We start from the raw sequence: 15,007 nt of genomic DNA, 5'->3' as shown, positions 1-15,007 counted from the left end.
TATAAATAGGGATCCAACTGGAAGGCTGTTGTTATAAGAAAAACACATCCAGATCACTGAAGTGTTTTTCAACCATATATTCTGGCGATTAACAGTGTAATGCTTGCAGGTTTGCTAGACAGTTGTGGGCTTATCTGATTATAAAGCATTACTATGTCATATCATCATTGATTAGGAGGCATATTTATCTGCTGTCTAGACTAGCAAATGAGTCTTGCATGCAATGAATAAGATGAAAGTTGAACACTTCTAATGACAATTTGCTGCATTGGTAAAGAAACAAATGATATTTTTGCAACTGAATTGAATTGACATTGAATTGAAGGATCATTTCTTGCAATGGTTCTATAGTGTGGAGCCTACTGGAGCTGCATCAAGTATTATTACAACCGATCAATAGCAATAAGGATCGTTGGATTTGGCTATGAAAAACACTCTTGCTTAACCTAACAAAAAGCACCACAGTGTTTCTTTGATTTTACGAATTTAATTTGAGTCTTTGTCCTATCCAGACAAAAAAAATACTGATGCTGTATTTATCATGAAATTAAAGCAAACTTGCATACATTTCAAATTCCATTAACATATTTAACCCAAAAAGCTCTCTTTATGCTAACTGATGCATAATTTAGCAATTGCTCTTCTTTTTAAAAAAGTTTTACAAAAAATAGATTGGGGTATTTTAAAAGACGGCTAATTATTTGCTAGTGCATCAAGATGGAACGCAAAGTATATAAATCTTTGTCCTTAATAATTTCAAAATCGACTTTCAATCGAAACTAAAATAAACTATATTTCCAGAAATCTTGAAAAATCTTCAGTTTGGTATTGGCATCAACGATGAAACGTGTGTATTTTTTATCTTAGCGATGGGTATTAAAGATTCGGAATAGTCGAATATTACATTCTAACTCTTAGTATAGGTTTTTGTTAAAACTCGGAATATTTCTTCTAGTGATAAGCATTGCAAATTTTTAGGATTACTATTTTTTAAATTGAAATTAAAAACTAACATTTATATTTAAATAACTCATTGTGCAAATAAAATCATGAATTTCTAGAACTTCAATAAGAAATTTTAACAATAAAATGCGTTTTATTTCAGTACATAAATAACAAACACAAAATTTCTATAATCCATTATTTCTGCTATTAAATTCCACAGAAAAAATCTACCATAACCAAAAAAAAAAAACTTAAACCTAAAAGCACAAGCGAAAAAAATATGGTCAATATCTAAGATTATATTAAAATGACATGAAGTGAACTTTAAAAAATCATTTCTTTCACATAAAATTTTTTAACAAGCTTTAACATGGTTAAGCAGCAAAAAATACAAAAAAAAACAAGAATAAAACTAAAATAGTCTATATATACAATTTATATATATAAAAGTAACGAAAAATTTATAATAACAAGGACATATTACAAGAACATCTCCGGCAACACAGCACAAATACTACGTGTGATGTATAGAGCACACGTACTAAAATAAACTGTACTGAATAACAAAAAAAAATAAATAAGAAAAAAATATTCTTTATGTGATTTTAAATATGTGAAAAGTATTCACAACTTGGAACAGTATTATAGGAAAACAATTGTTGTATGTTCTAGTCGTTCTTTGCATTATCAGATTTAAATCTAAACTAGAAGAGATGTTTTTTTGCTGGTCTGTTTTTTTTTTTTTTTGAACTGGCATACATGCTGGAATATATAGAACAATAGTTTTATTTTAGTTCCAGCCATGCGTTCTAATTTAATGAACACAAATTGAAATATAACCATAAAAGGTAATTTTTACCACACACATTGTTTTTTTTATTTTTTTGTATTTCTTTTTTGCCTTTACCATATGATAACATAAGGATCATCAAATGTAAGTACGTTCGTACATTTATAACTATACATCGATGTTGCTATGAGATTTTGTTTGTTTAGTGTTATTTTTTTTGTCTTAGCTTGATTTTAACAATTTAAATTGCATTTTTTTTTTTTTGTTTGGTTTTTGCTATAAATTGCAAATATTTTGCATATGATGTTGCCTTAACAATAATTCTAATTAACTCCCTTGTTTTGTTGTTACACTAAACAAAAGAAAACTATGCGTGTTGTAAATTGTAACGCTTGTATGTTTTCAAAATCAATATAGAGAAATAATATAGAAAAAAGTTATTATTAAACCTATAAGAGCCAAAGTATTTAACACAATTTGTGTAGATATTTCCAATGAAATTACATTACATATCATTTATATTTTCTAAAACAAGTTGTCTAACAATAAAAGTTGTATTAAGGTGTCTAACAATAAAAGATGTATTAAATAGATATAATTTATATTTATCCATACTTAGCCTGCAAATATCAAAATTTTTCAAGGTGGTCTCACATTTTGGTTCACAACTATTTTTTAACTGAACCGATTTAGTTAATATTCAATATCATACAACTTACGATAATGGTAAGCATTTTAGTTGAATATCATTCATTTCGGTTTTATATTTTAGACATGAGAGTGTTTTACACACACATGCAGACGGATACAGGTTAAACGAATTTCACCACTTCTGTTTTCGTAAGAAACCTTAAATTTGTTCTACGTTATCTCACATTCAGGTTCATAACTATTTTTTAACTGGACGAATTTTACTAATTTTCAATACCACACTGCTTAAGATTATTATCATAGACAATTTGAGGAATCTCATTTTGGTTTCGTATTTAAAACATGAGTTTGTTTTACACAGGCTTAATCGCCTCTTCTGTTGATGGAGGATATGAAATGAGAATGAAAGTATAAACGTTATGTGTGGGAAACTCTTGAGTCTAAAAGGTAAAAAAGACTTAGACGCTCAAAATTTCAAACTGTTTGACAGTAAGTTACAAGATTTTTTTTATAACAATTTAAAATCCATAAGATTTTTGAAATCGATAGTAACCACCCATAAAATCCACAACTTAGTTGTTCCTGTTATTACACTGGACCGCAATAGTAAGACTCCAGATTGACTAGAAATGAGTGAGAACTGAGCAAGGAGCTCAAAAGTCCAATTCGGAAATTTAGAAGAGATTTTTACGATGTTTAGGAAAGTCAGAAATAATAACATTATATAAGAAAAAATATTCCAAAAAACACTCAAACGAAACAATATTTTTATGAGTGAGATTTGAGAACATTGAAGATTTGTGATTTTTTTACATTTTTAAAATTATATAGTATTTTCAAGAGAGTTTATTTACATTTCAAGAAAATTATGTTAAAAAATAAGTTTTATTTGAAATACGAACACCTACAATTTATCTTCAAAATAAATATTTCATACTTTAAACATAATAATTGTAATTGTTAAGTTTTTCTGCATGGTGGCTGATGAAAGCCGCCATTAAAAAAAAAAACTGAATTGTATTTTCATGTCTGATGAGGCTTATTTCGATCTGAACGACAAAGCAAACAAAACAACAATCGAACAATCGACTTATAGAACCCTAGTTCCAACCCAGAAATACAGCATAAGAGGGAATTGCAACCAATTCACGTTACAGTGTGGTATGCAGTTTCTTCACGCTGTATTGTCGAACCATAATTCTTTGAACACAACGAACAAAGCGTTACGGATACTGGAGACCGACACTGCTAAAAGAATTTTCTACGGAACTACGCCGAAAGAGAATTTCTTTCAACTCTATTTGGTTTCAACAAGATGGTGCAACTGCACACATAGCTCAGCCGGTTATGGCCGAATTACGAAGAAATTTTTGCTAAGATGCCGCACCTGCATCAACAAGCAGGGCATGCAAATAAATTCAAAAATCTGTAATACTAATTGAACTATTTTTAATACATATGAAGAAAGATTGCATAAAGAAAAGATAAAGCGTACCGTTTCTGCCAATAAGCCAATTTATTTGAATAGCTTACCATTTAATGTCTGTCAAGATTCATTCCCATGACAATCGATCAATCGACCGAAGATTGTCAACTCAGCTACATCTGTATCAACCGGAAGTTTCTTTCAATTGGGAGGAATTTCCGACGATACAAACAAATTGGTAATAAATCTATATTTTCTAAACTACTCGAACAATTGCAATTTCGACAGCACACAGTATGTTACATTGGACAAAATTTATAAAAAATCTGTATCTACGAAATTATCGGTCCAATTGCAAAACTTTTAATTTGTGATAACAAAGTCGACCACCTCCAGTTTGCAAAGTTTAATGAATTTTGAACAAATAGAGAAATAAATAAAATCCCGATAGTTATCTCTTATACATTAAAATATATTTAAGTTTCAATTTTAAAATCTTTATATTTGCAAATATCTTCGTAGTTATTCCAAAGTAACAGAGAGTTTTTTTGCAATTTGTAAATCCACCTAGTGATGAAAAATAATCAAATTCATAATTTTAAAATGCCTAAATTTTGACAAAAATTGAGCTTAATTCATTTAACTTTTTCTCAAAGATATTAAAAAGATGTTTAATATACACATGTATTTAATATTGAAATATTGATTTGTTAAACAAAATTTATGATTAAAAACAAAACTGTCAGTTCGAGATTTTCACATTTCTTTACAAATTATAATGAAAACATTTATTTGAATTAATCTACCATTTTTAGCCGCCCTAAAAAATGTGGATAGGGAAGCAGATTTTGTAAAAAAAGCTAATTTTCAGTAGTATTGTATTCAACTGCCTACAAATTATATTAAAATAAATTTTTTTTAAATAATTTTTTCCATAGAGAAACATAGAGCGGAAACTAGAAAAAAACTCAAACAAAAAAATTACTCAAAATAATCACACATACGAGTGTTGTTTTTGTTTTCACATAGTTTTTTCTACTAATACATTTTCACCACTTAGGTTTTTGACAACTGAGTTAGGTCTTTGGCAGGAGAGTTTCCGCTCTATGTCTATTCTCTATGATTTTTTCTATTACTCATTAAAAATATAACAGTCTTTTTTCTATACAGTCTTTTTTTCTATCTGAAGTCTATTTAAATTTTCCATTATATTTACCATATTTCTAATTGGAATATGATTTTGTAAGTATCGAGATGTTTGTTTATGGTTTTTATAAATAACTTCAACCTGATGTTTAAAAATTGTGCATATGCTTCCTGCTTAACCTTTAATAAAAATGTCATTTCAGCCTTCTTACTCATTAGAGGGTTAACTGCACGTGTTTCTATTTCTTTTTTTCTTATTTCAACATCTTGGAAAGTAACAAAACAAATATTTTCCGTTATTATATTTAGTTGGACAAACACTATCAATAGAAACCAAACAAACAAATAAACGAAAAAAAATAGAAAAAATGCCATATTTTCTCTAATGTTGTTTTGTCATGTTTTGCAATTAAATAAAAATATGCTTTATATTTATTTACAAACAAACCAACAAAAAAAACTTAAAATAATAAATAAACAAAATAATAGAAAAAATTAAAAAAACAACTAAAAATAGCATATGTTGTTAAAATGCTGAAGCTAGTGGTGATGGTGGTGGTAGTGCTGCTGTTGCATGATAATCATAACAACAATTGGCAATTGTTGTAACATTGCACCTTTTTTTGAAGTTACTGATATTGTTGTTGTTGGTATTATTGCTTAAGTTTAACTAAGGCAACAGCTAGACCACCAAAGTTAAAGTATGTGTTTATGTTTGGTTTTTTCCTTCCCCAGTCCGTCCTTTTCATTCCACATTTCCTAGTCGATCTGTTTAGGCTGCTGTTTTTAGTATTTTGTTGTTGCTCCAGCCATTGCCATTAGTTTACTCTATTTTTTGTAGTTTTCCTTTTGCATGTGCGTTTAGTTTGTTATTGTACTCGATATGGCAGAAAACCATGAAAATTACATTGCTAGGGGTTACCATTTGCTATGCAAATTCTTGCTTATATATGATGCGGTTTAATTTTTCCTCATTTTTATTTTAGTTTTTAGTCTTACAGCTTGGGCTGCTTCTATGCATATTTTTTTTTGTCTTTTTTTGGTGGCAATATGAAAACTGAAGTAACGAAAGAAAAAAAAAAAGTTCATGGGAGTGATATTGAAATATGGTCATATACTTAAGGCATTAAGATCAGGTTTAAAATACAGAATTATACATAACAAATATGTTTTTCGTCTGCTAACTAAACAAAACTTATACACAAAAGAAAAAAAAACATAGAAATTAGATATTCATCTTGTTGCTTTGGCAATATAAGCTCAGTAAACAAGAAAAGCAAATCAAAAAAATTTTCAGATAGCCAAAGACATATTTATTAAAAATAGTCGTTTTCCTTTAACAACGTAGAATTTATTTTAAAGTTTAGTTATTTTAAAATTATAGGTATATGATTATAGGGTAATTAGAGGTTAATCTAAAACGTAGGATTAAAATGCTTGTATACTGATAAGAATTTCAGAAAGTTAAAATATTTGAGAAAATGTCAATTACATTATTACAACCAATTTAACATTTTCCAAATAAACCCAATTCCTGATCTGTTTTTTATCTCTTTCTCTTCCAGGTTCACCCCCCTTAACCGGAACTGGCATTGTAAAAGTCATCGTTCAAGATATGAATGATCATAGTCCAGAGTTCGAAAGACAATCCTATTTTGCAACTGTACAGGAAAATCTATCAATTGGTACTAAAGTCATACAACCCATAGCCATTGACAAAGATGCGGGACTAAATGCCAAAATACGCTTTACACTGCTGGGAGAAAAATTGGAAAGATTTCATTGTAATGCAGAAACCGGTGAAATAACTACAGCTGCTATGCTGGATAGAGAAGAGACAGCTGTATATTTTCTTACCCTAATGGCTCAAGATAGCTCTGCTACAGAGCCACGTGCAACGGCGGTCAACTTGACCATAAGTGTTAAGGATGTCAACGATAATATGCCACGATTCGAAGCCAATCAATATCATGTTAATATACCCGATAAAACTGCTAATAATGAGTTTGTGTTTGGTGCTTGGGCACGTGACAATGATGAGGGTCTCAATGCTTTGGTTATGTATAATATCAGTGGCAAAGATGTGGCATACTTCACGATTAATGCCAAAACGGGCGTTATAAAAACTAAACAAAATTTGGGTTCTGATTTGAATAGACAATATTCATTGGAGATTCAAGCTTATGATCAAGGTGTTCCTTCAAAATCTTCACAATCTGAACTCATGATCTCCATGAAACCATCCTCCTTTTTTCCCTCGTTCAACTACATGGCAAATACCCAGTTTATGTTGTCAGAGGATGTAGCGCCGGGTAAAAAGATAACCACCATTACAGCCTCATCGCCCAAAAAAGGTTCTGCTGGTAATATCAGATATTCAATTGCTGGTGGTAATTTGGGAGAAGCTGTAAGAATTGATTCAAGTACTGGTGTGGTTACTATAGGTAAAGATGGTTTGGACTATGAACTGGCTGCGCAATATGAAATTTGGTTAGAAGCTCTAGATTCGGATCGTTTGCCCTTAAGAAGTGTTATGCTTTTAACTATAAATGTTACCGATGCCAATGATAATGCTCCCGTTATGGAGAAACTCATTTATAATTCGGAAGTTATGGAAGAAGAATCTCCCCCACAAACTATAGTCAAGGTTAAGGCTAATGATCGTGATTCTGGTGAGAATGGTGAAGTAACTTATCGTTTGCTGGATGACTTTGAAGGCACATTTGAAATTGATGCAGATTCTGGAGAGATTTATACCACCATGCGTTTGGATCGCGAGGAAATAAGTCACTATGAATTAACCATAGAAGCTGTAGATCAGGGTATGCCTCAATTAACTGGTTCAGCCACCGTTCTTCTTAATCTTCTAGATAAAAATGATAATCCTCCTAAATTTACCCGACTCTTTTCGGTTAATGTCACTGAGAATGCTGAAATTGGCAGTTTTGTTATACAAGTAACCTCCATGGATCTGGATGAGGGAGTAAATGCCAATGCCATATATACTTTAACCGAAAATCCAGGTGAAAAATTCAAATTAGATTCTGTAAGCGGTAATATAACCGTAGCTGGCCATATTGATCGCGAAGAACAAGATGAATACATTTTGAAAATTACTGCCTCAGATGGTGCCTGGAGATCGGATACTCCCATTACCATAACCATACAAGATCAAAATGATAATGCTCCAGAATTTAAAAAGGAGTTTTATAGTTTCAACTTTCCGGAATTGCAAAGATCAGTGGCATTTGTTGGTCTGGTGGAAGCCAATGATAGAGACAAACATGGTCCCAACTCTGTAATATCATACTCATTGCAACATCCATCAGATATTTTCACTATTGATCCTGCCACTGGAGATATATTTAGCAAGAAATCCATTAAATACAAACACTCGCAATATGAGGCATCTCCTGAAAACGTCTATACTCTAACAGTTATAGCTACTGACAATGGTAAACCTCCTTTGTATTCAGAAGCCATGATTAACATAAACATAGTCGATGCTAATAATCATGCTCCTAAATTTGAAAAATCATTGTATTTATCACCCGTACCCGAGCATGCTCGTGTTGGACAAAGAGTGGTAAGAGTTCAAGCTCATGATTCTCTAGATACAGGAGTAAATGCAGAAATTAAATATTCGGTGAAGAATGGTAATGGTACAGAATTCTTCAGTATCAGTGAGCAAGATGGTTGGATTTCTCTATCCAAGGCCTTAGAAGTGACACCCAATACATTGTTCTATCTAAATGTAAACGCGTCCGATCATGGTGTACCCCCCAAGATTGATGAAACTCTCGTTCATATCATTGTCACAGGAGAAAATCGTTATTTACCAGAATTTACTGCCTTAAGTTATCAGGTAATAGTGCCAGAAAATGAACCCATTGGCTCCACAATATTGACAGTATCAGCTTCGGATAGAGATGAAGGTCCCAATGGCATGTTACGTTATGCCATAGCCGGAGGTAATGAAAGATCTGAATTTAAAGTGGATGCTGAAACTGGAGCTGTTATTATATTGCAGCCCTTGGATTATGATTCCATACAAGAGTATCATTTAAATATTTCGGTACAAGATTTAGGTTTTAAGCCTAAAACTGCAGTGGCCCAACTTACTGTAATACTCACAGATATCAACGACAATCCACCACTTTTCAATCAGTCTGAGTATCATGCCTTTATATCCGAAAATAAACCCGCTCATAGTTATGTATTTAAGGCTCAAGCTAAAGATAAAGATTCTCCCAAAAACGCCATCATAAGATACTCAATCACATCTGGTTCGGGTAAAAATTACTTTGCCATTAATCCCAATACTGGAGTAATAACATCTTCGGTTAGTTTTGACTATGAGGAAAGAAACGAATACAGTTTGCAAGTAATGGCCGCCAATCCTGATTCCCAAATGCATAGCATGTGCAAAATAATTGTTCATATTAGAGGAGTTAATGAGTTCTATCCGCAATTTGTGCAACCAGTCTTTCATTTTGATGTCTCTGAGTCTGCGGAAGTGGGAACACCAGTGGGTTCAATACAAGCTACTGACAAAGATGCGGGAGAAGATGGCAATGTTTATTATCTGTTGGTGGGTTCCAGTAATGACAAAGGATTTTCCATCAATCCTTCAACGGGCTTTCTTTATGTATCTCGCCATTTGGATCGTGAAACTCAAAGTCGTGCTGTTTTAACGGTGATGGCCAAAAACTATGGCAGTATACGTGGTAATGATACCGATGAAGCCCAGGTTATTATATCCATACAGGACGGTAATGATCCTCCAGAATTCCTTAAGTCTGTGTACATGGCTAAAATATCAGAAGCTGCCGCAGTAGGTACTAAAGTTGTAAATGTAAAAGCTGTCGACAAAGATGTTAGACCACAAAATAACCAATTCAGCTATTCAATTATCAATGGCAACATCAATCAAACCTTTAAAGTTGATCCTCAAACAGGTGAAATTGCTACTTCCAAGAAACTCGATCGAGAACAAGTTCCTGAATACAATTTGGTAGTGGGCGCCATAGATACTGGTTTACCGCCACAAACAGGTACGACTATGGTAAGAATCGAGTTGCTGGATGTTAACGACAATGGTCCTACATTCCCCAGTGATGGCTTAATTGGTTATATTTCTGAAAATGAACCAGCTGGCACCTCAATAATGACTCTTTCGGCCACCGATCCAGACTTGCCACCAAATGGTGGTCCTTTCATGTACTATTTAATTGGAGGTAAACACAAGGCCTTTATAACCATAGACAAACATTCAGGTTTAGTGAAATCAACACGCAGTTTTGATCGCGAACAAACGCCAGAATTAGAAGCCATCATAGACGTGGAGGATAATGGTCAACCCAAACAAAAGGCCCAACACAAATTGATCATAAAGGTATTAGATCAAAATGATAGTCCTTCATCTTCACGCACAGTGCATGTACTACTAAATGTCTTTAATGACAATATGCCTATAGGAAAAATAGCAGATGTTCATCCCAATGATGCCGATGTAACTGGCAATTATAGATGCCGTATAATACCCAGTTCACAGTCAAGTCCTATGGGTTTGTTGATCATACCCAATGCCTGTGATCTGCACACTACCTACCAAACTTCAGTGAATAATGGTTACTCCTATTCGATATCGGGTAACGATGGTAAACATGGAGATGTGGTTTCCACCGTTACCGTAGGTTTCCAAAATTTCGACAACAGCACCATAGCCAACTCAATAACTGTATTGATACGCAATATGACAGCTGAAAATTTCTTGTCATCTTACTACCGTAACTTTGTAGAACTTATGAAATCGGCGGTAGATTCTTCGGAAAACCTATTGGTTTATAGTGTGCGTAATACTACCTATAATGCTACCGATTTAGAGGTCATGATTGCTTTAAAAATGGCCAATCAAGGTTATCGTTTGCCCCATTATGTTGTGGATCGCTTGAGCAAGAAACGTGAAGCTGTTACGAGACTACTAAAGACAGCCACCAATGTGGTTATCGGTTATGATCCCTGTTCATTTGCTCAGGCATGTGACAATGGTGGTCTATGTACTTCTGAGAGGAGATTACATGATTCGGAGACATTAAATATCGTTGACAGTGAATCTTTAATCTTCAGTGGTCCTTTGGTTACACATGATTTTGTGTGTAAGTGCCCTGATGGTTTTATGGGACAACAGTGTGACAAGCGGCAAGATCCCTGTGCTCCCAATCCTTGCCATGGCAATGCACAGTGTCGCCGCTTGGGTTTCGATTTTCAATGTATCTGTCCAGCTAATCGTGAAGGAAAGTATTGCCAGCAGGAACGAGGTGATGTGTGTTCCGGTAACCCTTGCAGTAATGGTGGTTCCTGTCGTTCTAGTCCAGATGGCTCCTCTTTCTTCTGCCTGTGTCGTCCAGGTTATCGCGGCAATCAATGTGAACATGTGGCTGATTCCTGTCGACCAAATCCCTGTCTACATGGTGGCATTTGTGTGGCTCTTAAGCCTGGCTATAAATGTACTTGCTCTGAGGGTCGTTACGGCAGACATTGTGAGAAGACAACCTTTGGCTTTGGTGATTTGTCATACATGTCCTTCCCTCCTTTGGATGCAGCAACCAATGATATTTCAATAGTATTTGCTACAACTAAGCCGGATGCTTTACTAATGTATAACTATGGTATACAGTCTGGAGGAAGATCTGACTTCGTAGCAATTGAAGTGGTAAGAGGCAAAGCATTCTTTTCATTTGGTGGAGCTCGTACTGCCATAACAACTGTGGTAGTGGGAGGCAGCAGTCAGTTGAATTTGGCTGATGGTAATTGGCATAAAGTGACGGCTACCCGTAATGGCCGTGTAATGTCTCTAAGTGTGGCCAACTGTGTAGAAAATGGTGACGTTTGTGAGGAATGCAGACCTGGTGATACAACCTGCTATGCTGATGATGTGGGTCCTATAGGGTGAGTATAAAATCAAACTTATTTTTCTAAAATAAAAACTAATTGTTTTTTTTTTTATTTTTCTTTTAGAACCCTAAATTTCAACAAGCAACCCTTACTAGTGGGTGGTCTTATTTCGGCAGATCCTGTTTTAGAGCGCCCCGGCCAACTACACACCGACGATTTGGTAGGTTGTGTTCACAGTGTTTCTGTAAATGGTCGCGCGCTTAATCTTAGTCAACCTCTTAAGCAAAGATCAATATCATTAACCTGTAACCGCAACCTGAACGGTAGTCCCTGTATACAGTCGACCAACACAGACCTAACTGCAAATCTTTGTGGTCCTTACGGTAGTTGCATGGATCGCTGGGATACGGCTATGTGTCAATGTGGTGGCAGTTTACTCTCGCCCGACTGCCAGAACTCTTTGGAACCTATTAGTATAACTGATGGAGCTTTCATTGAATTCAAAATTACTGAAAAACATAGACGCATGCAATTGCTGGACAATCTCTATGCGGGTAATAGCATTTGGTCGTATGATGTAACAAGACAACGTCGTTTCACCATAGATCATGACAATTTGACAGCCTTGGCACAAACCAATGAATTACCCAAGACTTTAAGTTTAATGTTCCGCACATACAAGGAAAATGGTCTGCTACTTTTTGCAGCTAGTAACAATCATTATACTTCCTTGGAGTTGCAAAATGGTAAAATGCTATATTACTCCAATCAGGATAGTATAGTCAATATGACTATTAGTAATCCTTCCAAGTTGAACGATGGCAAATGGCACAATATAACATTGCACTCCGCAAATCGTATTTTACGCATTATAATCGATGATGCTCGTGCTGGAGAGGAATTAGATTTTGCTGGCGTTCATGACTATTTGGATCCATATTTAACGGTTTTGTCTGTGGGTGGCGTAAGAAGAGAATATTTGCTACAGGAACACATGCCCACAAACTATGAAGGTTGTTTTGCTAATTTCACCATCAATAACGAAATACAGCCCTTTAATGGTTCAGGCAGCGTATTTAGTGAAGTTCTATCACGTGGCAAAATTAATCATGGCTGTGCTGGTGTCATGGGCATTGGTGCCGCCCAGGTGGCTGATCCTATTAGCATAGGAGTTACCCTGGTAATAGTGTTCTTTGTCATATTGGTTGTCGCTATTTTGGGCTCGTATGTCATCTATCGTTTCCGTGGTAAGCAAGAAAAAATTGGCAGTTTAAGTTGTGGTGTTCCTGGCTTTAAAATCAAACATAATCCTCCTTCTACCATGCTAGGTGGTGCTGGAGTTTCACAAAATCAAGCCGATCATGTTTTGTCCAGAGGAATGCATGGCAATGAAGCTCAAGTGGGTTATCACAATGACAATGGCGATTTGATTAGAAGTGTGCCGGGTCATCATATGGTGGGTCCCGAATTGATTTCGAAGAAGTTCAAAGAGCGAGAAATTAATCCCGGCGAACATCAGCAACAAAGGCCCCAACGACCAGACATCATTGAAAGAGAGGTGGTAAGTAAAAGTCCCCCTCTACGTGATGAACACCATCCACCCATACCACCACCTAGTCAATCCCACCATCCCCATGATCATACCAGTTCTGTGGATATGGGCTCTGAGTATCCAGAACATTACGATTTGGAAAACGCTAGCTCCATAGCTCCTTCAGATATAGATATTGTGTATCACTACAAAGGCTATCGCGAGGCTGGTGGAGTTCGTAAATATAAAGCTACGCCAGCCCCTGTAGCCTCCTATACACATCACAAACACCAGTCAGCAGCAGCACAACAACAACATCGACATTCTCCCAGACATGGGGTGGGAGGACCATTTGTACCTCGCGGTGTACCACCACAAGCAAATCAACCGCCTCCACCTTCTAGTACGCCTAGACAACATCAAAGTACTCCTTTAGCGCGACTGTCACCCAGCTCAGAATTGAGTTCTCAACAGCCCAGAATATTAACATTGCATGATATTTCGGGTAAACCGCTTCAAAGCGCACTTTTGGCCACTACTTCCAGTTCGGGAGGTGTTGGAAAAGATGCATTGCACAGCAATAGTGAGAGAAGCCTAAATAGTCCAGTAATGTCACAACTATCAGGGCAAAGTTCAAGTGCCAGTCGCCAAAAACCGGTAGTCTCAACCCAAACAGCCTCACAAGCCCCCATGGGTTTGACAGCCGAAGAGATTGAACGTTTAAATGCTAGGCCTAGAACTTCAAGCTTAGTCTCTACTCTCGATGCAGTATCATCAAGCAGTGAAGCACCTAGGGGTCCTGTAGGAGCTCACCATTTGTCTTTGGGCGGAGGTTTGCACAGCACAGATGTAGATGCTCACAGTTCCACGTCCACCGATGAAAGTGGCAATGATAGTTTTACCTGTTCGGAGATTGAATACGACAACAACAGCATTAATGGTGATGCCAAATTCTCAACCAGCAAAAGTATACCCGATGAACGCAATCCCGTAGGCCGAGCCATGAGTGGTGATGGTGGTAGAGGTTCAGCAGTAGCTAAGGCTCCACCCATGCCGCCGCATTCATTTGATGGCTTTGATTCCTCTTTTCGGGGATCTCTTAGTACTTTGGTAGCCAGCGATGATGATGTATCAACACATATGGGTGCTTTATATAGACAAGTCAACAGTGCAGCTTCACCCTCTGCCCCTCCACCTATGGGCTGGGAATACTTACTTAATTGGGGTCCAAATTTTGAGAGTTTAGTAGGAGTATTTAAAGATATAGCCGAATTACCAGATAATGTAGGTTCAGATCAAAGAACCACAGGATCATTGAGAATGAATCAGGGTCAAAATAAACAATCAGAGGAATATGTTTAAGAGACTTCAGAAAAAAATGCAACACAAGGGTAGTTATAGATATAGTCAAGGACTTTTGAAGAGTAAAGCTTTAAAGAGAATAATATTGGAAAATTGCTAAACAAAAAGAGAAAAAATAGAATACGAAAATAGTAGAAGACGATTTATAATAATAAGATATAGAATAGCAACAAAATGCTGTGTTAACTGTTTTTTGTAGTTAGTTAGTATTAGTTTAGGTATTGTTAGATTTTATAAAATTTTGTTTAAACTTTTGTAA

At 35.4% G+C, this 15,007-nt stretch overlaps 1 protein-coding gene across 1 annotated transcript in view; it reads left to right on the top strand.

Moving 5' to 3' along the window:
- Positions 1–14,756, top strand: part of ft (cadherin-related tumor suppressor fat) — a 365,299-nt gene extending 350,543 nt beyond the window's left edge. The window contains exons 7-8 of the mRNA XM_065501811.1: positions 6,524–11,909; positions 11,979–14,756. Of these exons, the coding sequence (XP_065357883.1) occupies positions 6,524–11,909; positions 11,979–14,748 (8,156 nt within the window). The 3' untranslated portion in view covers positions 14,749–14,756. The remainder of the gene's footprint in view (positions 1–6,523; positions 11,910–11,978) is intronic.
- The last annotated feature ends 251 nt before the right edge of the window (positions 14,757–15,007 follow it).

Source organism: Calliphora vicina, chromosome 2, assembly GCF_958450345.1.
Source record: "Calliphora vicina chromosome 2, idCalVici1.1, whole genome shotgun sequence".
In the NCBI taxonomy this organism is placed as follows: domain Eukaryota; kingdom Metazoa; phylum Arthropoda; class Insecta; order Diptera; family Calliphoridae; genus Calliphora; species Calliphora vicina.
The sequence above is the reverse complement of the archived record's forward strand: the minus strand, read 5'-3'. Positions and strand labels throughout refer to the sequence as shown.